This window comes from Oryzias latipes, chromosome 19 (genome assembly GCF_002234675.1).
Source record: "Oryzias latipes chromosome 19, ASM223467v1".
In the NCBI taxonomy this organism is placed as follows: Eukaryota; Metazoa; Chordata; class Actinopteri; order Beloniformes; family Adrianichthyidae; genus Oryzias; species Oryzias latipes.
The window spans coordinates 1,794,092-1,818,763 of NC_019877.2; the positions used below are offsets into that span (position 1 = coordinate 1,794,092).

General features: G+C 41.5%; 1 protein-coding gene across 2 annotated transcripts; it reads right to left on the reverse strand.

Moving 5' to 3' along the window:
- Positions 1 to 1,900: 1,900 nt before the first annotated feature.
- On the reverse strand, positions 1,901 to 23,493 carry frmpd2 (FERM and PDZ domain containing 2). 2 transcript variants are annotated; one of them, XM_023949729.1, is made up of 29 exons: positions 23,108 to 23,493; positions 20,705 to 20,826; positions 20,456 to 20,619; positions 19,102 to 19,167; positions 18,854 to 19,033; positions 18,694 to 18,769; positions 18,528 to 18,615; positions 18,273 to 18,429; positions 17,289 to 17,360; positions 16,974 to 17,148; positions 16,639 to 16,774; positions 16,333 to 16,471; positions 15,129 to 15,281; positions 14,867 to 15,052; positions 14,634 to 14,793; positions 14,364 to 14,541; positions 12,600 to 12,679; positions 12,421 to 12,501; positions 12,148 to 12,255; positions 11,950 to 12,066; positions 11,399 to 11,574; positions 10,341 to 10,439; positions 9,670 to 9,763; positions 9,406 to 9,491; positions 6,454 to 6,649; positions 4,598 to 4,812; positions 2,813 to 2,879; positions 2,048 to 2,232; positions 1,901 to 1,982 (listed from the first exon to the last, which is right to left on the reverse strand). In XM_023949729.1, exons 2-28 carry the CDS (start codon positions 20,823 to 20,825, stop codon positions 2,192 to 2,194), a joined length of 3,411 nt encoding a protein of 1,136 aa, XP_023805497.1. In that variant the 5' UTR covers position 20,826; positions 23,108 to 23,493; the 3' UTR covers positions 1,901 to 1,982; positions 2,048 to 2,191. The 2 variants fall into 2 exon arrangements, with proteins under 2 accessions (XP_023805497.1, XP_023805496.1); XM_023949728.1 differs by having other exon boundaries at positions 20,705 to 20,829.
- Between the last annotated feature and the right edge of the window lie 1,179 nt (positions 23,494 to 24,672).

Here is a 24,672-nt window from a genome sequence, read left to right on the forward strand (position 1 = left end):
AACGGCTGAAGAGTTACGGTAGACAACAGAACGTAAGGATCAAAAAGTGAGATTACAATCTGGAATGCCGTTATTGTGCTTTAAACTCAGTTTATCATAACCAAAATTATAGTTTTAAAAGCACACATTAAAAGCGTGTTACTGCGCCCCCTGCTGGTTATTTTGATCCCTATCGTCTTACCATAACAAAGGAGCTCACCCTTCTATTTTAATTCAAAAGGACCATGAGCTGTAACATTTGATCAGGTTTTGTGCAAGAGAAAGAACAAGGATCGTATTTCTTTTTGTGAAATCCTCCCAGCAGGAAAATGAGTTATTTCTCTTTGAATGCTGCTTTTGTTTCACTTCATCACAGTTAAATGACTTCACTCCAAATCCTTCACAGCCGTCCTCCTGATGATCCAGTTCGCTCCCCTCTGCTGTTTGCAGATGTGCATCAACGCAACATCTGCAGGCCCTCAGCCACGCCCCCAAGGCCCCGCCACCAGCACGCTGGCGATCTGAGCCGCCCTGCACGCATCCGTCAGTCGTCACCACGAGCCGTGACCCGCGAGGCGGTTGCAGAGGTCAGGGCCCCCGCTGTCGGTCTCTGTTACCCCGCTCATGAATAAACAGAGGACAGCGCACGTTCGTGCACGCCTGTCAGGGCGGCTGCGTGCGTGCACGCTCAAACAGCCTCGTGCCGGCTCCACTGGCATAATTAGAGACATTTGGGATCATTTGCAAAAAGGAGCACAAGTCCTGATGGGATCCAGATGCAGCGCGTTGTTTCACCAAAAATACAGGAACCCTTATTTACGAGGGGCCGTTCTGGCTCCTCACCCAGGGAGCTGTGTGTGTGTGTGTGTGTGTGTGTGTGGGTGTGTGCGTGTGTGTGTGTGTGTGTGTGTGTGTGTGTGTGTGTGTGTGTGTGTGTGTGTGGGTGTGTGGGGGTGTGGGGGTGTGGGGGTGGGGGTGTGGGGGTGGGGGTGTGGGTGTGGGTGTGTGTGGGTGTGTGTGGGTGTGTGTGTGTGTGAGCATGCCCAGTTTGTCCACACATTAACCGGCCGTTTGGGATTAGATCATCCATATTCAGGTCAAACTCAGTTTAACGGCTATTGTTTGGAGAGAAAATTGACTTTTTAGGCACAAAGTGTGACCGTAAAGATAACGAAAGAGGAGCACTAAAGAAAAAAAAGAGATGTTTTATTCTTGTTTTCAAACACAAACGTCCTTCTTTTCACTCTTCCAGAAGAATGTCATGGATTTTCTGTGAAGAGAGAAGCACAAATCATTCAAGCTGCATCTTTTTCTGACACTGATGAACGCTGAAATGTGGGGAAATGCTGCCCCCTTGTGGAGAGTTTATGGAAGCATTTCTGTAGCATAATTAACAATGAAAGTCAATCCGTCAAACCGCTTTTTCATTTTCTTCTTCAACATCGTTCATTCTGTCACTTAATTACAATGATAAAGAAAATGGTATTTGACATTTCATTTTCAAAAAGTTCTCTGGTAAATGTGTAGAAAATTCAATTAGAAATATCTAATTGCACAATTAAAATGGATTAACAGAAATGCTTTTTCATTTTCACAATACCTGCATCAATTGACTCAAAAATAAAATCAGTCCTCTAAAATGCTTTTGCATTCACAGAAATGAGCAGTGTTGAAGAAGAAAAATAAAAATAAAAAAAATAGATCAAAAGATGATCGGAGTGAATCTAAAAGTGGATTTACCCACTTTTAGATTCTGGTGGTTGGTTTTGTTATAGCATTTTAAAGGCTAAACAGAAGGTTTTATTTTGGAAGACAGCACAACTTTTCCTTGTAAAAACCCGACTTTTCAAAGCATAAAAGGATAATTTTACTAATTTGTTGATTTTTTCCCCCCTCATAATGTTTTCATTCAGACACTAACCTGTAATGATTGTTTGCTCATCAACGTCACATTCGGCCTCCTGCGTCTCTGTTCTCTCCTCTTATTGGTCAACAAAATTGTCCTAGAAAAAAAAATCCTTAACCGTTAAAATGTAATTGCAAAACGTGAAAAGACTTTGACAGCTACCTTTTTTCTAAACCCGTTCCACTTCCTGATCTTCGCTGAGCTTCCTGCCGAGTCCAACTGCCCCCACCGGGATTCTGCCGCTGCTTCCAGCTCCAGCAGAAATCCCGCTGCCGGTTCTCTGCGTTCCTCTGCTGTTTGCAGACGTCAATCCTGTCCGCTGAACTGATCCACGGAGGGGAGGATCCCTGCAGGGATGAGGTCACGATGCAGCCGTCACAGAACAGCCACAAAGTATCTGCACCCTTTGATCTGATCTTCTCGTAGAAGTTCAGATAAAAACTACAATCTTTTATAAAAAAATAGTTATTGCCCCCCTCATCCTAATAACTATTGATATAAAAAATAATCTATAGATTTTATTTTCCTTTGATTCTCATCGACTCTTTCAGGACATCAGACAGAACCTCAGTCCAGACTTATACCGAGACACTTTTTATTTTATTTTTTCTCACTGTTTTATTGGGTTTGGATCATTTTTTTCTGATGCAGAACCCATCTGCAGCCCCCTACCATTACACTACCGCCGCCTGCTTCACTGTTTTTCTGAAACAGAAGAGAAGATGTACCGGAACATCTTCCAAGTAAAATAATCAGATTAGCATTTCAGCATGAGGGGGGAATTACTTTTTACAGACACCAGCAGTTTTACCCCCCCCCCCCCCCAAAAAAAAAGAAAAAATATATGTAAATATTTGTCCCTTTTGCCTGTTTTATGGGTTTGATTAACTGATAAATATTTCTTCCCAGAGGTGTGTGCGTCTTTACCTGGTGGGGGTCGGCAGAGCTTCAGCTGAACTTCAGGCGGGGAGGTCTTAAAAAGCTTTAGGACCTTCTGAACAAACAGAAACAGACAGAAGAGAAAAGCTCAGAGCGTTGAGCGAAGAACCGGAACGTTCCCACAAAAAGGACTCGAATCCGAAGAAATTTAGAGTTTACAGAAGGTTAAAAAAACAACAGATGAATCAGATGAATCCATCTTTAATATTGAATGAAGAAGAAATTATTCTTTACCAAATGTTCAGCTGCTTTAGCTTCATTTCAGCCAAGTGGGAGATTTTTCTAGAAGATTTAAAGCTGGACTGAGAGCAAAATGCTCTGGAAGAAGCCTTTAAATGTGAACTTAATCTAGAAAAGAGGCTCTGATGAAGAGCAGCAGGTCATCTACAGATTTTCTCAGGAGAACATCCCACTGTCTGTTTGAATCATAAAATCAGATTCATTACATTTATTGCAGCGATGGCTGGCTTTACTTTTGTTTGACTAAAATGTGATGGACAAGAGGCCAAATTTTGTGTTTTTTTAAAAATGCTACGCTTCTATAGGATAAACTTACTGCCACACATTTCTTCAAAAATCAGTAGAAACATTTTGTCTGATATTTTTGGGACTCATAGTTTGCCTGAGGTATTTAAAGCAGTTCCAGTGAGTCAGAAGGTGAGTTTGATCAACAAAAGTGTCGGTTTTGAGACGTGTTTGATTGCAGGTTTGTCCTTTTTATATTAAAAACATTATTTTGGTGTAATTCTGATATTTATAGATATTTTTTAATCAGTTTTGTGAGCTTACTGAATATTTGTATAACAAAGTATTAGGGTCACCATAAGAGAAGGGAAAAAAAACAAATTTATGAAAATAAAGTCATAAAATTATTAGAAAAATTAAAATTTTATGAGAATAAAGTCAAAAATTCACATGGATAAAGTTGTACAATTATGAGAGTCAAGAAATAAACAAGTAGAGAATTTTAAATTCTTTTTTTTTTAAATACAAAATTTTACGAGAATAAAATAAATATTATGAAAAAAAAGTCAAAATTCTTAGAGAAGAAACGTAGAATTAAGAACAGAAAGTAACTTATCTACAAGAATGAAGACGTAAAAATATAACAAAATTTTAAAATCATGGGAACATTTTCTTAAATTTTGCGTAGTAGAATGATAAAATGTTTAAATTTCACAAGAATGTAGTTGTAAAATTGTAAGAAATGTTTAAAAATTTTGGGGTAAAAAAAAAAAATCAACAAATCGGTAAAATGATCCTTTTATGCTTCAAAAAGACAAGGAAAAATTGGTGCCGTTTTACGTTTAGCTTTCAAAATATTTAAAAAAAAAAAACCAAACATTTTATAATGTTGCAGACAATTCAGACAAAATGTATCTCAATGAATCTGCTTTACGTTTTTTTGTAAATATACACCTTTATTTTCTGGAAATTACAACTTTATTTTTGAAAACGACATGACTTTCTCCTTGTACAATAAATGTACAATTTAATTCTTCATTTTCTCATAATTCTATGACTTTTTTCTGCGTTTATTTTGTTTCTTTATCTTTCATGGTAGCTTTAATACTCTTTCGTATGTTGGCGCCTGGTGAAACACAAACGTTAGATTCTTAAATAAGACCAAACCCGCGGTTGGGGAGGGACGCTGCCCCGCCACACCTCCACAGCAGATGCAAACCTTTCTAACTGCTGAACCCTGTTTGTGATGTCACGCCCCAAAGCCCTCGTTGGGCAGCAGATCGCAGAAATGTGAAACAAAGCACAAACCGGGTAGGAGAGCCCCTTCAGGGGCTGGCCGTTGACGGCCAACAGGACGTCCCCCTCCTGGATCCGGCCGCTCCGCTCCGCTGGCTGGCCGGGAAACAGCTGCTTGATCCGGACCATGCTGCTGAAGTCCCGGGTGGGGGGGTCCAGCTCGCACATGAGGAAGCTGAACCCCAGGCTGTTGGCGCTCTTGGTCAGGGTCACCTCCTGGGTGTTTTCTAAAGAGGGGAGAAACACGACAGGTTTAACTTTGTCTCCCCCTTCTGGAACGAATAATAACCATGCTGAAAGTGTTAAACATTTCTTTGATTATTAGTGATAAAACATGTTGATTATTGATTTCCCCACCACCCCGTGGTGTCCTGTGAAGGGTGTTCTGGGAGTACGGGGTCTGGGGAGCCTTACTGAGGGCTGTCCAGTCTCTGTATGACCGGAGCAGGAGCTCGGTTAGCGTACCCAGCAGCAATTTGGACCTTTTCCCGCTGCACTTTAGTACCGGGTCTACTCATAGTTTTTTTCACCTTAAACCTTCTCAAACTCAATAGCGATAAAACTGAGCTACTTCTAGTAGGTTCCAAATCCACCCTCTCCAAAGCCACAAGTCTAACTCTTTCCATTGATTCATCCTCTGTCTCCCCCTCCCCTCAGGTAAAGAGTCTGGGTGTCATCCTAGATAGCACCTTATCTTTTCAGTCCCACATCAATAACATTACTCGGTCAGCCCATTTCCATCTACGCAACATTAATCGTCTACGCCCCTCCCTCACTGTCCCCTCTGCTTCTATCCTGGTTCACAGTCTGGTCAGTTCCCGTTTAGATTATTGTAATTCTCTCCTCTTTGGTCTCCCACAAAAAACCTTCAATAAGCTCCAACTGGTCCAGAACTCAGCTGCCCGCATCATCTCCAGAACCCCCTCCTTCAGTCACATCACTCCAGTTCTCCACCAGCTGCACTGGCTACCCATAACCTCCAGGATTCAATTCAAACTCCTCCTGTTCACCTTTAAGGCCCTCCATAATCTGGCTCCTCCTTATCTCTCCGACCTCCTTCATATAAAAACCCCCTCTCGTCATCTTCGGTCCTCCTCCTCTGTTCAGCTCTCTGTCCCTCCCGCCCGACTCGTCACCATGGGAAGCAGAGCCTTCAGCTCTCTGCCTAATTTCAGATCTAAACTCAAAACCTATCTGTTCATTTCTGCCTTCCCATCCTGATTCACTTTTTATTTTTTATTTTTTCTGCTATTTTTATTGTGCTATTAATGTCTATTTTTAACCTTTGTTTTGTAAAGTGTCCTTGGGTTTTTTGAAAGGCGCTTTAAATAAAATGGATTATTATTATTATTATTTATGGACAGAATTTCTAGGTGCAGCCAGCGGTCGGACGGGTTCTGGTTTGGGGACCACAGGATGTCCTCTCTGCTCTTTGCAGATGATGTTGTCCTGTTGGCTTCATCGAGCCAGAACCTCCAGCATGCATTTGGGCGGCATGTGTTAAGCGGTGGGGATGGGTTAGTCTGAGGCCATGATTCTTGACCGGAGAAAGGTAGTATATTGTTGAAAACCCCAAATTCTGATTCCAATAACTTTTCTTTTCAAACCAGATTTGCAGGCTCTTGTGGTACGATGTGCTCTTTTCGTTTTGTCTTAAAATTGCGCTTAATCAAAAATATTCAAGGCTCTTGGACTATTTTAAAACCAAACTTACTCTAAAACTTTGCACCTTTTGGCTTCTTGACCTGGAAAAGCACTACTATGTCCATCTTTTAGCGTAAAGAAAGGAATGTTTTCTGGTTGACCGTCAGTTTGCTCGTTTTCCGCCCACACAGACAAACAGTGTTATTCTGGGATGGTTTTCGTACCATCGGTGACAAAGCTGTAGTCTTTGGCGCGCTCACTTGTGGAGCTCGGCGAGTTGCTGATGGTGGAGCTGCTGTTGAGGCGGGGATGCTGGCGAGCTGGACTCAGGCTCTGGTTGGACATGATGCTGCTGGACTCGGCGCTCACAGAGACTCTGGGCAGGTTGGCCGACTCTCGCTCCACAACCATGCAGACATTCTGCAGAAAGATCATCAAAGCTTCAAATGAGCTATTTTGTTTAAAGTGAGCCTCAAAAGAAAATCAATGGATTTCTATTCAGACTGTTAGCTCCTACTGTGGAGCAAAGAAGGTATTGAGTCAGACACCAATTGTTCAAGTTCTTCCGCTTAAAAAGATGAGAGAGGCCTGTAATTTTCATCATAGGTAGACCTCAACTATGAGAGACAAAATAAGAAAAGAAAATCCAGAATATCCCATTATCTGATTTTTAAAGAATTTATTTCTAAATAAGAATTTGGTCACTTACAAATAAGTAAGATTTCTGTCTCTCACAGACCTGTAACTTCTTCTGTAGAGGATCCTCTGTCCTCCACTGGTTACCTGTATTAATGTCACCTGTCTGATCTGGTTATCTATAGAAAGACACCTGTCCACAACCACAAACAGTCACACTCCTAACTCCACTATGGCCAAGACCAAAGAGCTGTCTAAGGACACCAGAAAGCAAATTGTTGACCTGCACCAGGATGGGAAGACTGAATCTGCAACAAGTGAGCAGCTTGGTGTGAAGAAATCAACTGTGGGAGCAATTATTAGGAAATGGAAGACATACAAGAGCACTGATGATCTCCCTTCATCTGGGGCTCCCCCCAAGATCTCACCCCGTGGGGTCAGAATGATCACAAGAACGATGAGTAAAAATTGCCTAGAGAATGACTTGCAGAGAGCTGGGACCAAAGGAACAAAGGCTACCATCAGTAACACACTACACCACCAGGGACTCAAACCCTGCAGGGCCCGACGTGTCCCCCTGCTAAAGCCAGAACATGTGCAGGCCCGTCTACAGTCTGCTAGAGAGCATTTGGATGATCCAGAAGAGGATTGGGAGAATGTCCTATGGTCGGATGAAACCAAAGTTGTTATGGATGCCCTCTAGTGTTCATTCCAGTTATGTTTTTTGGCAGGTTGGCTGTGGTCTCTTCCTGATTGATCACAGCTGCCTGCAATTATCTAGTTTACTATTTAGGTTCTCTCCTTTCTGTGTTTTGTGTTGGAGCATCTTCTGTTCTGGGTTATTAGTCTGGACACTTGTCTCCAGTAAATTTTGGGAAACCTGACTGACGTGTTCGAGTCTTCCTGCTCCTGGGTTTATCTTCCATGACCATCCGTAACAAAAGTAGAACTATTTAGAAAGAACTCTACTCGTGTTTGGAGAAGAAAGAAGGCAGACCTCCTGTAAAGCATGGGGGTGGACGCATCATGCTTTGGGGCTGTTTTCAGCAAATGGATGACTGATCCGTGTAAAGGAAAGAATGAATGGGTCCATATATGGTCAGATTTTTAGTAAAAACCTCCTTCCATCAGCTTCGAAGATGAAATGTGGCTGGGTCTTTCCCAAACACACGTTGCCCGGGTAACAAAGGAGTGGCTTCATAAGAAGCATTTCAAGCTCCTGGAGTGGCCTAGCCAGTCTCCAGATCTCAAACCCATAGAAAATCCTTAGATTGATTTGAAAGTCTGTTACCCAGTGACAGCCCCAAAACATCACTGCTCTAGAGGAGATCTGCATGGAGGAATGGGCCAAAATACCAGCAACAGTTTGTGAAAACGTTTGACTTCTGTCATTGACAAAAAAATGTATATAACAAAATATTGAGCTGAACTTTATGATTAACCAAATACTTATTTTCCACCATAATTTACAAATAAATTCTTTAAAAATCAGAGAATGTGATTTTCTGGATGTTTTTTCTAATTTTGGCTCTCATAGCTGAGGTCTACCTATGAAGACAATTACAGACCTCTCTCATCTTTTAAGCGGGAGAACTTGAACATTTGGTGGCTGACTCATTACCTTTTTACCCCAATATATGTGGACACTAATTGCACCCTGTTTGCTGAGCCATGAATGAACTGTGACCAAACGTTTTTGGAAACCCGATGGCAGTTTCTCTGTCCTCTCATGTCCTAAAAATTTCTTCTTTTTCTATTTCTGTAATTTACTAGCACTTAATCGGCACCTACATTTGGAAGAAGTTTGGTGTGAAATGTTAAAGTGGTGCAAATCTGGTGAATCATGCTTTTTCTTTGACAGCTCTCTTCGACTAGTCATAAAATTCTGGTTGAGCACAAACTGCCGTTTTTAATTTTCCCTGCATGATCAACTTCAAACAGTGGGGAACTTTCGTGAATTAAAAGGGTCACTACCAAAGTTGAGTCCCCAATTGGTCAAAGTTTGACCAACTTTCAGTCTGGGCATGCTGCGAGTGACAGGTCGTAGTGAACGCCTGTACAACACGTAAGGTGGGTGAGACGAAAGCGTGTCATACAGATTTTTCCATTATCCATTAACTTCCATCATCCTTGCAAATACTTCATAGTACACTTGCCACATGAACAACAATGGTACATTCCATTTTCATAATGTCCCTAAAGGTGTCCGTACAATCCTCAAAGGACCTGCGAGACACACCTGCACTCCCCTTAAGATGCAGCCACTCCTCCCTACTACCCTCCACGGACCCGAACAACCCAAAAAACCTGCAGCGCCCTTACGGGTCAACCCCCCTCCAAGTCATGTGACAAATAAATGACCTCCACTAATGTTGGATAAGGAAGTTTGAGCAGAAGCCTGAATAGAAATCTAAACCATGACTTCCAACGTTTTCATTCAATGTTTGTTTTTGAGAAGATAATCCCTCTTAGTGCCTTGTAGCTTCGATAAAGTTCTCTTTTTTTAGGTTTACACGCCAGAGTGTAGAGCAGCGGTTTACCTCGTCTGTTCGACTCAAACTCTCCACCGCTTGCTGGTAGGTGAATCCGCTGAAGTTGACGCCGTCCACATCCAGAAGTCTGTCACCTGAAACCAACAAAGACTGAAGCTTCTTAGAAACACATTCAGGTCAGCCGATTAAAGGTTCACCTTCAAACTCATGTTAACGTCTTCCTGTCTTAACATCTATAATATTTAAGCTCTTTACTATACATTGAAAAAAACAGTGACTGGATGTTTTTAGTTCAAATCCCCTCTGAGATACCTGGATGTAAGCGTCCGTCCCTCTCAGCGGCGCCTCCTGGAACCAGACTCTTGATGTAGATTCCTCCATGAGGAAGGGAGGGGTTGACCCCACCCTGAACAATCAGACGGGGTTATGGCACTTGGGCGCCTGAATTCAGGTGTTCAGGACAGTTCTAAACTACATTCAGTGAAACCAAACTTAAAAAAATCTTTTAAGAGTTTGTCTCACACAGACTTGACATATTTTAAAAAATAGTTTTAATCATGAAATATGAATAATTATTTACTTGTTATATTATATCTTTATTAATCTAATCTGATCATCAGTTTTCATTTACAATGATGCCCTGAGAAAACCAACAGTAAATAAAAGAAAACATTTATAAAAATGTTCATGTTAAAACACCTAAAAACCTGGAAAAATACCAATAAGCTAATGACAAAACTGGATCTGAGAAACAAAAATACGTTAAAAAAAGATAAAATCTGCTAGTATATAAATGAACAAACATTATTAAATGTTTATGTTGATCAGAACAGGGGGACAAAAAGAAGAGTGTCATCAGCAAACAAATTAGGCTTTCTGCTTGAAAGACTACATGTAAGTATTGAACAGGGATTGTAAGACTGACCTGCAGCATATTTAAAGTTATTTCTCTGCAAAGATTCAGTTTAAAATCCTGAACTCACAGAGATGCTGATGCCCAGATTGCCTGATATCTTCTTGAGCTGCACGGCGATCTCCTCCGGCCTCATGGAGTTCAGAGATGCAGACAGGGAGCAGCTGTCCTGAAGGCCACACAGATGATAACCTTTCACTTCTTACATTCAGTAAGGGTTCAGGAAACTCAAACAAAGCTGAAAACAGACAGAGCTTTTTCACAACATCCAAATGGAATCACGAGATGAGCCATTTGGATTTAACGCCCAAGCAGAGCTAACATCATGAAACGATCAACATCACTAAAAAAAGCTGAGGCGAAAACCGCCACTTTGATAATTAAAAGATGATAAATGACAACAGAAATATCAGTTTTACCATAACAGGGAGTTGGATTAATAGAAAGTATTTGTGGAAGTTTAAGCTAATGTTATTAGCATGTGAAATAATGTGCTACTATAACAAATAATACAAATTAACATCAACAATGTTTTCTAAATGATGGTCAACATGTGAAAAAAATGTTTAAGTGCACAACAATACTTACTTATCGCATAATTATGACCATAAACATAATCATGCACACACAGACACGTTGTTTTAGTTAATTTGTGTTGCATTAATTTGATCTAAACTACATTTTGAATTCCCTAATCTGGAAGAAATGTTTACAAAAATGCTGGAACATAATCTCAATGTTGGAAATTATATATTTTTTTAATTAAAAGCCTGTTAAACTAGTTTAAAAAAGCATTTTGCTAAAATAGTAGCTTGTGCAGCCAATGAGCATCTAAAGTTAAAATGCCAAAGAATTTTTGAGCATGTCATTAGGAATGCAAAGGTTTTATAAATAATAAAGAAGTGGAAAATTATGGCAAAAAAATCCTTAGTGATTCTAGTAATTGACACTAAATGGAAAGGAAATTTGTGGATTGTGCTGTTGATGTTTTCTTTGTGTTTTGAGTGAACCACTTTTACCCGAAAGTAAAGAAAACTCATACATTTTGACAAATCTCAGTTGCAACAGTGCGAGATCATCACCCAAAACATTTAAAAAAATGTTGGTAACTTGAAGCAAACAGAGTACCAGTGAGCTCTGGACTCGGGCCTCTTGAGGAACGTGCAGCCTGTGGCCGGTCTTTGGCGTCATCATGGCCGACACAAACTCCTCCAAACTGTCGTTTGCTGAGCGTCCGTCCGTCAGGGATTGAGAGTCGCATTTTCCCGTCACCGGAGAGCGCGTGCAGTTGGGACCGACTGGTACTTCAGGAGGGAAAGACAGGTTTTCTGGATTTATTAGTCATATTCACTTCAGCATTTTATTCCTTTTTTTTCCGATTGCTTCGGTTTATTTAGAAAACAAAAACAAAGTTGAGGGTATACATGCTTTATCAGAATTGCGGGCTGTATTGGGAGATGGGTGACGGAAAGGGGGGTGGGGTTGCTCCACACCAACCGTTGCGCCCGCAACTCAGAGGTGAATTTCTAATGGACTCGTGCTATTCTGCAGGAACTATGTTAAATGATGAGGAAAAAAGTAAAAGGATCAAAGGACGATGGGAGTTGGACTTTGAGGATTCATCCCAGCAGAGCAGCAAATCGGCGTGCGGCGTGCAGGATGCACATCCATTCACACACCTTTAGGCTGCGAGATGATGAGCTGCACCTCCTCAGGGCTGTTCTGCATGACCTCTGCCGCCTCGTTGAAGGTGGCGCCCTCCAGGCTGACGTGGTCCAGTGAGATGAGGCGACCGCCTGGAGTCAAAGGTAAGAGTGGCCGATAGTTTTTGGGGATTTCATGCCAGAAGGAGAAAAGCCATCTATGCGATGCTCCACCTGCTTTAATGCGCCCATCCTTATCCGCAGGTCCGCCCGGTACAATGGAGGCAATGAAGATGCCCAGGTCGTAGCGCCCCACTGTGTCCTCGCCAACTATTACTATTCCTGCAGAGTCACACGAGAGTTTATTTTGCTATCAGGACGTGTCTTTTTCCATCAAATAAATCAAGGTAGGACCAAATAAACTGTTGTATTTAAATGCTCGTTTTGACCTGTTCATCGTGTACATTACTTTTGAACAACATTATTGAGAATAAAGGATCGTTTTACCCAGGCCCAGCTTTGGATCTTTCTTTAAGGTAACACAGATGACCTCTCTCTCTGAGGCATTGCACAGTTGGGTGGGAGTTTCTGTGAACAAAATAAAACTGTTCAGCTGAAATCAGAGATTTGATCTGATTCTGGGCCAAGCTGGACCTGAGAACAGTCCAAACGCTGATGCGTCTCACCTCTGGCTGCAGGCGATCCAGACTGAGGTTCTGATCCGCTCCTCTGGGAACAGGCAGGTGAAAGCACGCTGCTGCGCTGACTGCCGGAGCAGGTGATGCACGTTAAACACGTTCATGAGGAAACTGCCACATTTGTCTTCATGTGCTTCCAAGCGCTTACGTTTTTATAATAATGCCAACACTGATTTGGATTTAGGTTTGTTTGTTCATAGTGGAGCAGTTTGCAGCTCCATGCTGCTTCCAGCAGCTTCGTGTAGTTTCCTCCAGCTTCCTGCAGCTCCTGGAGCTCCTGGAGCTCCCTGCAACTTCCTGCATATCCATACATCTTCCTGCAGGTCCCTGCAGCTTCCTGTAGTTTCCTGCATCTTCCTGCAACTCCTGCATACCCCTGTAGCCTGTGCTCAGGTGCTTGATCAGGCCTCATGTACCTTTGATCAGGCATCAGTTACAGGCAAGCCTTTAAGACATTTTCTGGTCTGGAGTAATCTTCTTAAAATGCTGCTTTTTTTGGACTCTTGCTTCTCCTGGTTTGCCTGTCACTTTCCTGAATGTCTGACAGCCTGGTTCATCCTCTGAATTATGTTTTTCTGATAAAGTACTTTAAAGATTTGTGGGTAAACGTAAGTGGATTAGATACCTGCGGCAGAAACGGTTCAAATAACACGGCTGAGGATCAAACTGAACCAAGAATGCACCACTGTGCTTCTAAAACAAAGCTGAAAAGATTGAAAACAGACATTTTTCATTTTCCTCAACCGATGGAATTTAGTCTAAAAGGCTGAAGTTAAACAAAATTTAAGATTTTTCTGATTAATTTAGTATTAAATAAGGATTAAAATATTTTAATCTAAAAAAAGGGTTAAAATATCAGTAATGCTTTTAAGAGATAAAACCATCAAACACTTCCTACTGCTCTTGGAATTTCATTGTAAGAACAAAATGTGCCACTTTTTTATTTTAGTTTTAGTATTTAAAAAAGAGATGAAGAAAAATTTGCAAATGTAAATGGAATAAAATCATTTTTCAGAGCCAAAAATACAAACATTTCGAAATTGATTGCGAAAAATTATGACAAAAGGCTATCCGATTTTTTGATGAGTGAAATGACAGATATCATATATAATATTCCAAATTTCTGCAGTTATTTTCTCTGTTTTTTGCCAGCTGTCGTTGCAAAACGAGATTTGTTTACTGTTTTGTTTATTGAGTTTATTTAGAGGCATTTATTGTGGCTACAGAAGTTTTCAATCTGCAAAGCAAAGCTCGTTTCTGCATCGTAAAATGGTTCATGAGGGGTAGAGGGATTCGGACGTAGCTCTTCTGAAGGTCCGGGTGTGTAACGTACGGTCCGCCAGCTGCCGCTGCTCCAGGGTAATAATAATAATTGTGCACGGTTCTTGTTCCACGCTGGTTTCCGTGTTCTTTGCGTGGTTTATTCCTACTTCTTCCGTGGTTTTAACGTGGTTCATTTGTGATACATCTGTGCAAATTTCACGTAAAGACTTCATCTTTTCTCACGTTTTTGACATATATTCATGTTTGACCAATTTTCAACTGTTAAATATGCGCAACATGTATGTAGCGGCAGTGTGACACGGCCTTTACGATGGGTCATGTGACCCCAGGCTTCATCCAAAGCCATCCAACATCACCAGGTGAGAGTGGCCTTCCTGAAGTTTTATCGCTTGTTCAGAACTACTGTCACTGTTTTAAGTACATGTGGTGGAGTAAAGTATGAGATAAGACGTGAGTGGAATCAAATACCTGTGCTGCTTCACACGCGCTTCGATCCTGGCCGTGATGTCATCGCACAGCTTGGTCAAAGACTCTTCCCGGGGCGTGGTCTGACCGCTGGTATCCTGCGGCGTCTCTGAACAGGAAATGGACTTGAGCTGGCTGCTCTGAGCCCGGCACGCCGCCGCGTACTGCACGATGTTGTCCTCTGGGAACAGAAAGGGTTTGGCTCCTCTCAGCTTCTTAGGAAGAGGGTTGAACTTTGGTTTCACGCTATGAGAAGCCACAACGTTCGCTAACCTGAGACAAGACTGTGGCTCAGCTGGCGAGAGTTCATTTCGTTGTTGAACTTGTGCTGACATGAACAGAGATTGCAAAGGTACTGGGCGATCTTTGACCTGTCCGTGACGAAGGTGTACTTCTTCTTGCTGCCTCGGCACTCGATGACAAACTTACGCTTCTGCAAAAACATAGAAGAACGTCCTGTTTTGGGACTGAAGTGCAGCAAATACAAGAAGATACCACTGACTCACATTAGAGGAGATGGTTGTCGTCTCCCTCCAGAAGAAATTCTGAGCTGTGAACCTGCAGCCATCTTTGACCTCGTAGACGATGACGCCTTTGGCACAAACGCCGAGGATGATCTCACTGTCTGAAGGCTTTTTGTCGCGCATCACTCGGTGGAAGAAGACCCCGTACTCCGGTAACTGCTGGCACACCTGCAGCACACAGCAGAGTGGGCATTGCTTTGTCTTTGTCCGTTTCAAAGAAACATCTGAAGCATCGTTTCTGCACCTTCAGGAACTCGAGCTCCGATTCGTCTGCGAGCATCTGAGCGTTGTTGGCGTGATGTCGCATTAGCTCCGCCTGAACGTAGGGTAAGGCACGTTTCTCCATCACGCTCTTGGAGACATACTGATCAGGCCGGAAGTAGTTTCTACCAACCGCCTAAACGCAGCAAATCACAACCTTAAATAAACGTCAACATGCTTAATATCATTAAAGCTATGGGTTAGGATTCTATAAATGACAATGAAGTTGTGTTGCTAAGATGGATGGATGGATGGATGGATGGATGGATGGATGGATGGATGGATAGATGGATAGATGGATAGATAGATAGATAGATAGATAGATAGATAGATAGATAGATAGATAGATAGATAGATAGATAGATAGATAGATAGATAGATAGATAGATAGATAGATAGATAGATAGATAGATAGATAGATAGATAGATAGTCTGTGCAACTCCCATACCTTAAACAACCCATGGTAAAAAAAAAATGTATGACTAAAAATAATAATACATGAAATTTGCCAAAAACAAAAAAAATGAAATTAATTTTCTGTTAAATAAAAGTAAATTTGTCGTATTAAAAAAAAATGGATACCCTATTAATATGTGTTAAAATTGTTAAAACCAGAAAATAACAATAAATATGAAGAAAACATCCTCATAGAAGAGGTCCAGGTTTAATTCTTGCTATATACATGTTTAAAATGTTGTTGCAATTGGATAGAAACTTTTCTGGAGTCTTTTTGTCCTTAAGCATGAGTAGCCTTTGGTAACTCATTAAATTGTGACTAATGGGAGAGAAAAACGGGATCCCGGTGTCATTTCTATCACATAAAGGTAAACTCCATATGAATTTAAGCCAAACTCTTGTATGTGTTTAAACATTTGACCTTCTCAAATGATTACAAAGGAACACAGTTTAGTCAGGTGCAGCCCTGAGAGTTTCCACTGACAGCAGACGGAGGCTGCAGCTTTTCCACTTGATGATTTTTACATTGACATTTTTTAAATGGAATTTGAAAGCTGTGCAAAGCTGCAGCCTGTGGGATCAGGGCTTCAGCAGTGAGACATGTTTCCATTCAATGTAACAATGTTCTACGGGGTGTGAGGATTGGAAGCTATTCATAATTGTTAGACAAAAAAACAAAAACTATGCTGGACACGAACACCAACCATATATCTTTCTTTTAGTGTACAACCTCAGGCATGCAGTCTCCATACTCTGTCTGTAGAGCTAGACCCCCCAGGTACAGAGCCGTCTCCTCGTGGCAGGACAGTCTGTCTTCCAGAAGGTCTCTTCTAAACTGAAGGTAATACTGGTGACGGGTTTGTTTGTGCCTGGTGGATAAGATCACACTTCAGTTCCCTGCTGGACGACTTCCGTCACTGTTTCATTGTTCTAGATAGTTTTCTCTTTAAAAACAGTGAAATATGGAGTTAAAGGAGCTCAAATGTGATCCTTCACTCGGTCCCCATCCCAGCCCAAAGCATTGAGAAAGACTTACAAAAGAAGAGAGATGTCATTGACAAAGAACTTGATCCTGAAGAAAAGGACGAAGGTGGTTGTTGGCACTTTTTTCCAGCCGTCTGGAGCAACTTTGCAAATCTTAGTATCGTTTTCTACAAAGAAAAACTCATTATCTGACCAAAGATGAGGGACAAGAAAGAAGAAAGAACATTAGTGGCCCGATACCGAACAACTTCATCTTACAAAGAATGATACATAATCAAATAAAAGAGTTGGGTCACTTTTTTGTTTGATTTCTACCAATTTCATTGTACAATGGACGATGACAATGAAAGCATGTCTATCATCTATCTTAAATGTAAGTCTAATTACCGTCAATGTAAGCAAGGCCAAAGTAGAAATGTTCCACCAGGTTTGAGTGAGCCACAATCATGTCAAAGACATCCCCTCCTCTGGATTTCATTTCACACTTGACCATGATGGTCTGTCCGTTTGGCATCACCACACTGAGCTCTCTGAGGGTACTCAGACTTTTTCCTTTCTTCGACTGTTATAGATAGAAGTTTCAAAAAGTAACATGTAACCCAACAAAGAAAAAAAGGGTCTTTATTAGAGATAAAAATGTCAATGCATTTTTTTTAAATCTCCACAAAAGGACAATTTGTGGTTTGGACTCCAAGGACTCACCAGAATGGATGCCGGTAGCTCCAGAACAGCCGTTGGCTCATCCAACACTCTAGTAAACTCTGGGCCAACGTCCTACAAAGAGGAAGACCACTTAGAGAAAGGTGTTCGGACCTACCTGTCCCTATGAGGGGAACATTTCTTCCTAAACTACTGTCTAGTTATGTCGCCGTGGGGGATGTAAACTTCACTGAAGACTTTAATCTGCAATAATTCTTCATGGTTGTAGAGAAACTCTTTTCTGTTTTTCTATATTGCTGTTTGAATGAAGACACACAAGAGTAGGCCGGTGTCCTACATGCTTCCCAACCAACCTACTATTGAAACATCTTAATGGTTAAACACACCGGGTTCAGGTAATCAGTAGCAGACGAGTCAGGATTTCTAGAAAACCAGCAGGAGGCCTGGAGTTTAAAGTCATAAAACAACTTCTGGACATGAACTTTTGTCTGTATTGTCCTCCATCACTACCCGATTGCTCTCGAGTCTGAGACCATCAGATGATAGAACTTTCATGCTGATGCTCCAAAGCAGCCCCACACCATGACACTCCCACCACAATGAAGAATTACTCCTCAGTCTGCAGTCTAGCTGGCCGTTTTGGACAGCCATGTCCCTTAAAGTTTTCATTTTTGTAAAAATATGTCAAAAACCTAAAAGTAAATCTTTTTCAGTCATATTTAAAGGTTTCTAGAATATAAAAAGCACGTTTTTCTTCTGAAAGCACACAAGTATTTTTATTGTAAAGCTAAAAGTAGGTTTAAAAGGACCAAAGCTTGACTAAAAGCCAACAAAAGTTGGTCTGGTTTTCATGCTTTGAAATAATTCAAAAGTGGTAGAGCAAGAAACACGTTAACTAAATCTGGAAATACATCCAGGAAAAAAAGAACAGGGAGAACAAATTGTCCAAAAGACCCAGATCTTCCCACAGATCGTCTTTGAACTCTAATAAGTCGTGGAACATTTGACGATGGCTGTATGACTTGCCTTCAGTTTCTTGTCGTTCAAGCTGGTTGTGGAGTCAAACTGCGTCAGAGATCTTGAGTTACTGGCTCGATTCCCGTCTATGTAGGGACTACAGGGGCTGCGGTTCAGATGATGCCAGCTAGTGTAGCTCTCCCTGATCCGGCCTCCGGAGGGAATCCTGCACAAAAGTGAGTTTTAGTCTCTCTGTGTCACTGGAGGTCAGATCCCTCACTTACAGTATAAGATAACAGGTACATTATAGGGAGTGTGACATACCCGGAGGTTTCAGACGGATAGCAGACTCCTGAGTACGTTCTGGGAATTTTCTGCTTCAGTGACCATGTTGAGTTGCTAAAAGAACTTCCTGAAAAACAAACAAACTCTACTCAGTATATACCACCAAGAAAAGTTCAGCCTCCATCACTTGAAATCTGTTTCTTACTGTGTAGTCTGTCCCTGACCACTTGGCTGCGGTCAGTCAGCGGAGATCCATTCTCAGCCATGGAAACAAGATCAACCTTTGGAGACAAATGGAACATGTTCAGAGAACCAAGAAGAACTTCAAAAAGACAGGAAACTCAGAAGCTGATGCCATCTCTCACCGAGTTTCTGCAGACGTCGTCAACCAGCTGTTTGATGAGGCGTTCGGCTGGAGGCAGCATGGAGGTCTTGTGGTGAAGCTCACACGTCTCCAAAAGCGTCAGCAGATCCGCCCTCCTCACCGCCACATCCTCGCACATGCTCAGTAGCAAGCTCTCCAGTTCAGGACTCATCTGAACCGGCTGGGAAGAGAAAAGATCGTGACAAACACGGAAAACGGAGGAACGAGGCCAAAGAGAACAGAGCGCACCTGGTTTTGAGGTAGATGATAGTCAACGCACCAATATAGAGTCATCCCCAGTGAGTACACAACCATCTGAGAAGCACAAAAACACACAAAATTATGCTCGGATAACTTCAATCCCTGACTTTTCCAACTTCAGGGGTTAAAAAAAGCTTTTAAAGCACAACCTTCACATCATAAAACTACCCAAAGCTGGATTTCTGCTTGTTTTTTCTTTTTTCCATTTTACAAGTCTCTAAAATTCGCACCTTTAGACCAGCAAGATAAATCCTAACAACTGAAAAAAGTTTTATTAGGAGCATGCACCAAATTAAAATCTGAATACGTTTTGTAAAGTTATGAAAAACATTTCAGTCTCCTCTGAAAGAGTGAAATGGTTTTTTGAAGCAACATTTCCATAACGGGGATGAACCCAAATTGACCAAAATGGCCTTTTCTCACCTATATTTTCAGAAAATAAATTTCAAAACCCTTTTTCTGTAATCTGAGGGGCGTGTTTCATTAAAAGAGTTCATTGACATTTATGCTTCTAAATGCATTAAAACGAATCAATTGTATCTCTTCTGAAGTGGGTGAGTTCAGACAACCGTCCTAAAGGCCGTGTTCCACAGCCACTACATGCCCTTCACGCATTTTACACATATGTGGAAATAGTGAGGAAAGTTGTGGTCTTTACGTGAAATTTTCACAGACATATCATGAATGAACCACGTTAAAACCACGGAAGAAGTACGAATAAACCACGCAAAGAACACGGAAACCAACGTGGAACATGAACTGTGCGTGATTATTCCGCTGTTTATATGCATTTCATTTGTGATGTGTGCATCTAACGTTAGTCTGTTTAACATACATGGAACAGTCGTGGAAAACCACAAATTTACAAATGCATCTCTAAAATACTGTGCACAATTGTGCAAGATTTACGTAATAGTTGCATATAAATACATAAAATGTGCATAAACTGAATAATTCGGAACCAACCAAAAATGTTAAATAACTCCAACAACCAAAAGCCCCTTTGGCTGAAACCCTCAATGGACATCTGCACACATCGAAGAATGACGAATGCAAGAACCACTTTGGAATGTTGTATATCACGCACGTATCACAAAAGACCGAAATTTAGTATGTGGAAAATGCATGTAGTGGCTGTGGGACACGGTCTTAACGACAAAGAACCCCTCAGATTTCCACCATTAGCAACCATTGACAAGCATGAGCAGTGGTTGCTAAACAAACTGGGAGAGATGCTCTAAAAATCATTTTCGACCAATGACCTTTGTGGAAGGCATTTTGTTTCCAAAGAGGTACCCTAAATTGCAGCCGTGACGTAGAGGTGAAAAAAACCTTCGCTGACCTTTTCAGCTGCAGCTCTGCTGGGTGCAGAGTGACTCTGCTGGAGCTCGGGAGCTGTGAAGGACGCCACGTCTTCGTATCGAGCACAGCTCTTGAAGGCCAGACTCCCGTTTGCTGACAGCAGCACTGAGCCGGGGCTCAGCACGCTGCATATGTTGCCTGGACCTAAACGGGGAGCGGGCATTAAAACTGGTCACTGGGGGGTTTGAACCCTGAACCAAACACTAGAAGACAGGGTGACGGTGCTTACCTTTTTTGGGGATGTCCAGTAAGGCTTCTGTGGTGGCGAGCAGCAGACACCAGACTTCATCCTCCTCGAGCGGTGAGCCCCGAGCCTCCAACACCTCTGCCAGGGTCACAAATGTGCCCATCCTGCTGAGAAGAACCAAACACACCAACAGCTACCCATCAACACATGAAAGTGGAACACGTATGGGGGGTTGACCCATCAGACTTTTCACCATCAGCTTCAAAAATCCACCAAAATGTTCAAATGAAAACAGAAGATCAGCTATGCTCTGTATCTTTTGGATTAAAATTCAATTTTAGTCCAAAACATAAAGAAAGATGGAACAAATCCATCTAGATTACCAGGATTAAGGTAGGTTTGGATATTAAAAGAAACTTTGTAGAAACATTCTGGGTTGAACTCCATCATCCAGTAGCGGGAGCTGACCACGGTGCTGAAATGATGTAGTTTCTGCTCTGAATGTCAAAGCGGCTGCGTGCTTTATTCATCCTTCTTCCGTGCTTTTCAACACGGTTCATTTGTGACACATCTTGCAAAGTTTCACGTAAAGACCACAACTTTTTGTCACTTTTTTCACGTAAGACCAGTTTTCATCTGTGCAACATGTGCAAAATTACGTAGCAGTCTAACCCTGGTCATATGTGAATAAACGTGGAAAAAGAGAGCTGCGCGGGTGCCGGCATAACAAGCCGCTCTGGCAGCGGCTCTCTGTCTGCCGTCCAGCCAAGCGTCCGGCGTGGCGATCACCTCGCTACAGCCATTGGAAACATCAATGATGGAAAGGCAAAACATGTTTTATTATTGCTTTAAACCAGTTATCGTATTTACAATAAAGATGAAACCGGAAGCAATTAAGTTTAGTTTTGGTAGAAAATGCGTGGTGTGTAAAAGGTCACAATTATTTTGTGGGAATGAATCAGTGTTTTTTTCAACCTGTGTCAGGTCACGGGCTCCGTATATATAGATCAAACCAACAGAAAAGTCACCATGTAATTTAATTTATCACCTCCAGCTCCAGTGTTGCAGAGACAGAAGGGAAAAGTGAAGGGCCTGACGCAGGCTCAGCTCAGTAGTGGAAAGTAGAAAGCGGGCAATGGGGGACGGGAGGGCAGGTAGCATCTGGGGGGCATCTAACGCCTCTCGTGGCTTTAATTCTACCTAAAAATCAGTCCCCAACATGAGGAACGTGATAGAAAAACGCATTATATAATAAAAATATCCGTTTCTCAACTTTACAACTTAAAGAGGAAAATAAAAACATTTTTTCGGATAAACATTTTCAGGATATTCCTGTGTTGGCTGCTTGAATCTGGACTTCAGCGCCTCCTCTTGTCGTTGCTTACAGGCTTAAAAAGCTGCAGCCAATCGCAGCGCCTTTTTCAGACCAGATCAAGAGATTCAAAATAAACCGCAGCAAATGTCCCAGCGGAGTTAGGAGCTGGTGGATGACTGAAATAAACGGCTGAGCTTTAACTCTGGAGAGCGCTGACGCGGGTATTCTGTCTCTTATAACACCTTTGGAGTCCATGGAAACGCCACGTCAGGTGTGGTGGGAAGATCAAGGGATGGAGAGACGGCAACTGATGCGCTGCATCTGCAGCAGTTTGAACCTGCAGAGTCCAGTTTTCAGGAAACATTTTTAGCTTTTCAGCTCACAAAAACATCACTTTGATTATCAATTAAGTCTGTTATTTCAATGGGGGGTTCAGGTGTTTTGTAACATCACAAACCTGGACTTTAAAAAGCATCTTGTCTGTTCTTTTCCCTAAACTTTACATCAAATGTTGCTAAAAATTAAGACAAACATCACCATAAAAAACTAGCAACTATATCACTTCCGGAGTGAAGCACACTAATCAACTCGCTCACTTCATCAATCTTCCAACTGGAACTTGTGAAACGTGTGAATCTGTGTAAAACCTACACTCTGGCGTGAAAAATGTCTGCCCATTTGACAGACAATCGTCAAATCCGAAGCTTTAGAACTTTCTGGGCATTCCCCACCGACTGTTTGTGCCTCCTGTTTGTTCATGTTTTGGAGTTCTTGAACATCATAGCAGGCCAAGATGGTGACACAATAAGCTGGAGAACTGGATTCAAAACTGGCCGAAAAGAAAGCAGGGAGTCGTGGCATCACTCACAGGGAGACGGAACAGAAGCACAAGCTTTGAGGAGACACACGTTTCCAATGAAAAGTCTTCCTTCAGTTGACATTTCTTAAAGAAAGTTAGTTGACGTACACGCTTATTCCTCCATAAACTTCTTCTCTGTGTTTTATTCCTCAATCCTTCATCCCTGAATGCTGTGGCTGCTGTTTGCAGCATCCTTGTGTTCTCTAACTCAAACTGATTTTTGACTGTGGTCTCAGGAGGTGAAAGCTGGAGAACATTTCGTGCAGCTTACCTTGTGTCGTCCGCTCTCCGAGGAGATGCTTCTTAAGTTCCCTCAAACATCCGGCACACTGAACTCTAATCCTTCCTCCTCTTACGCGTCCCCCGCTGCCGTTCCTCCCACCGCTCCCTCCCCGTTACCTCACCGCTGTCCATCCTGACAGCTCATCAGGCGCCGTCACCTCTGTGGCTGATCAATCATGCCGCCCACCAAGGACCCAATCAGCTCTGTTACATCCCTTCCTCCGCGCTCACACCTCAGGCCCTGCTCCTATGCATTTTCTGGCATTTTCTACTATTTTTAGCTGGGGGGGGACTTACAATAAGAACATAATTGGATTTGCAGGGCAAGCTGGAGGCAGATGGGGCAGCAAAGGGCCAATCCACTACAGACAGGACATTGTTAATCTGACGTTTTAACTGCAGCAATGCTTCACCTGCCCCTCTGTCTGCAGGACGTCACCTGTCTGTTAACTGCAGAGAATTTCTTTTCATAGCAGAAATTTATAAACTTCAACATTACAATAATCAGCTGATGTGTGTTGGAAAAGTCAGAGAACAAGCAATAATGAAGGTAAAGGATTTGAAAACATTTATCAGTGCTGATAAAAAAAACAGTAAATGGTAAAACATGAATCTGGAATTTTAGGGTCTATTTACTTTCATCCAGGGGCGGAGCTAAAGGGGACAACAAAAAGTTTTGGCCCCCACTTACCCAACAATTTCTGTTGATATCAACATTTAAAAGGAATTATAAAATCATCAATACAACTCTTCTCAAAGCAAAGAAAACAATAAAATTAACATGATTTTAAATTCAAATAAAATGTTTTCGTTGGCAACACTTTCAAACACGACTGAGCCCCTCCCTCCCACTTTAAAGGCTTTTTTAAATATTGATAAAGGAAAATGGCATAACCAGGACTTGAACCTTCTTGCCTTCTTGCTGTGAGGCGAGAGCACTAAGCACTGCACCACTATGCTCCCAGAAATGAATAAAAGAAAATAAAAAGAAAACGAAATTATTGGGGAAAAAATAGTAAATGCAATACTCTTAAACAATAGTAATCACTGCAACAAGACAACAAAAAAGTGCATATTGTATTTGTATTACTTGTGAGATTTTTGTGTGTTTGTGTGCAATATTAATACATTGATAGAATTTCTTTTCAACAAACTTTTAATTAAAAAATACATTTAACAAAAGTGTAAATGCCTAGGGGAAAAACAAGAAAAAATACAAATGTATGCAGACCATAAACAACAAAAACAAAGCAAGAAAAAAGTACAGTATGAAAATGTTCAAATTAAATGGTTTTACTTGTTTTAATCTGTTTGAGAATTTTACTATATTGCAGTAATTCATGCAAAAAGTGTTCAAATAGAGGTTTGGAGTTTGACTGTTTCCTAAAAATATTTAAAACAAAATCAGTTGTTTTACATAGATAAACCTCTGGTTAGTGCTGTCATTACAACAGTCCAAAAGTATGTCTTTTTCTGAAAGTTTGATTGTTTTCCAGTTATAGAATTTCCAACATCAGTCCTAAGTTTATTCATGTAAATACATTACAAAAAATA

Coding starts and splice junctions, on each gene's coding strand:
- frmpd2 (XM_023949729.1), bottom strand. CDS start 20,825: ATGGGCACATTTGTGACCCTGGCAGAGGTGTTGGAGGCTCGGGGCTCA. Junction 17,361..18,272: donor TGAACGACAAGAAACTGAAG/GCAAGTCATACA, acceptor TCCTCTTTGTAG/GACGTTGGCCCAGAGTTTAC. Junction 11,575..11,949: donor CATCATCTCGCAGCCTAAAG/GTGTGTGAATGG, acceptor TCCCTCCTGAAG/TACCAGTCGGTCCCAACTGC.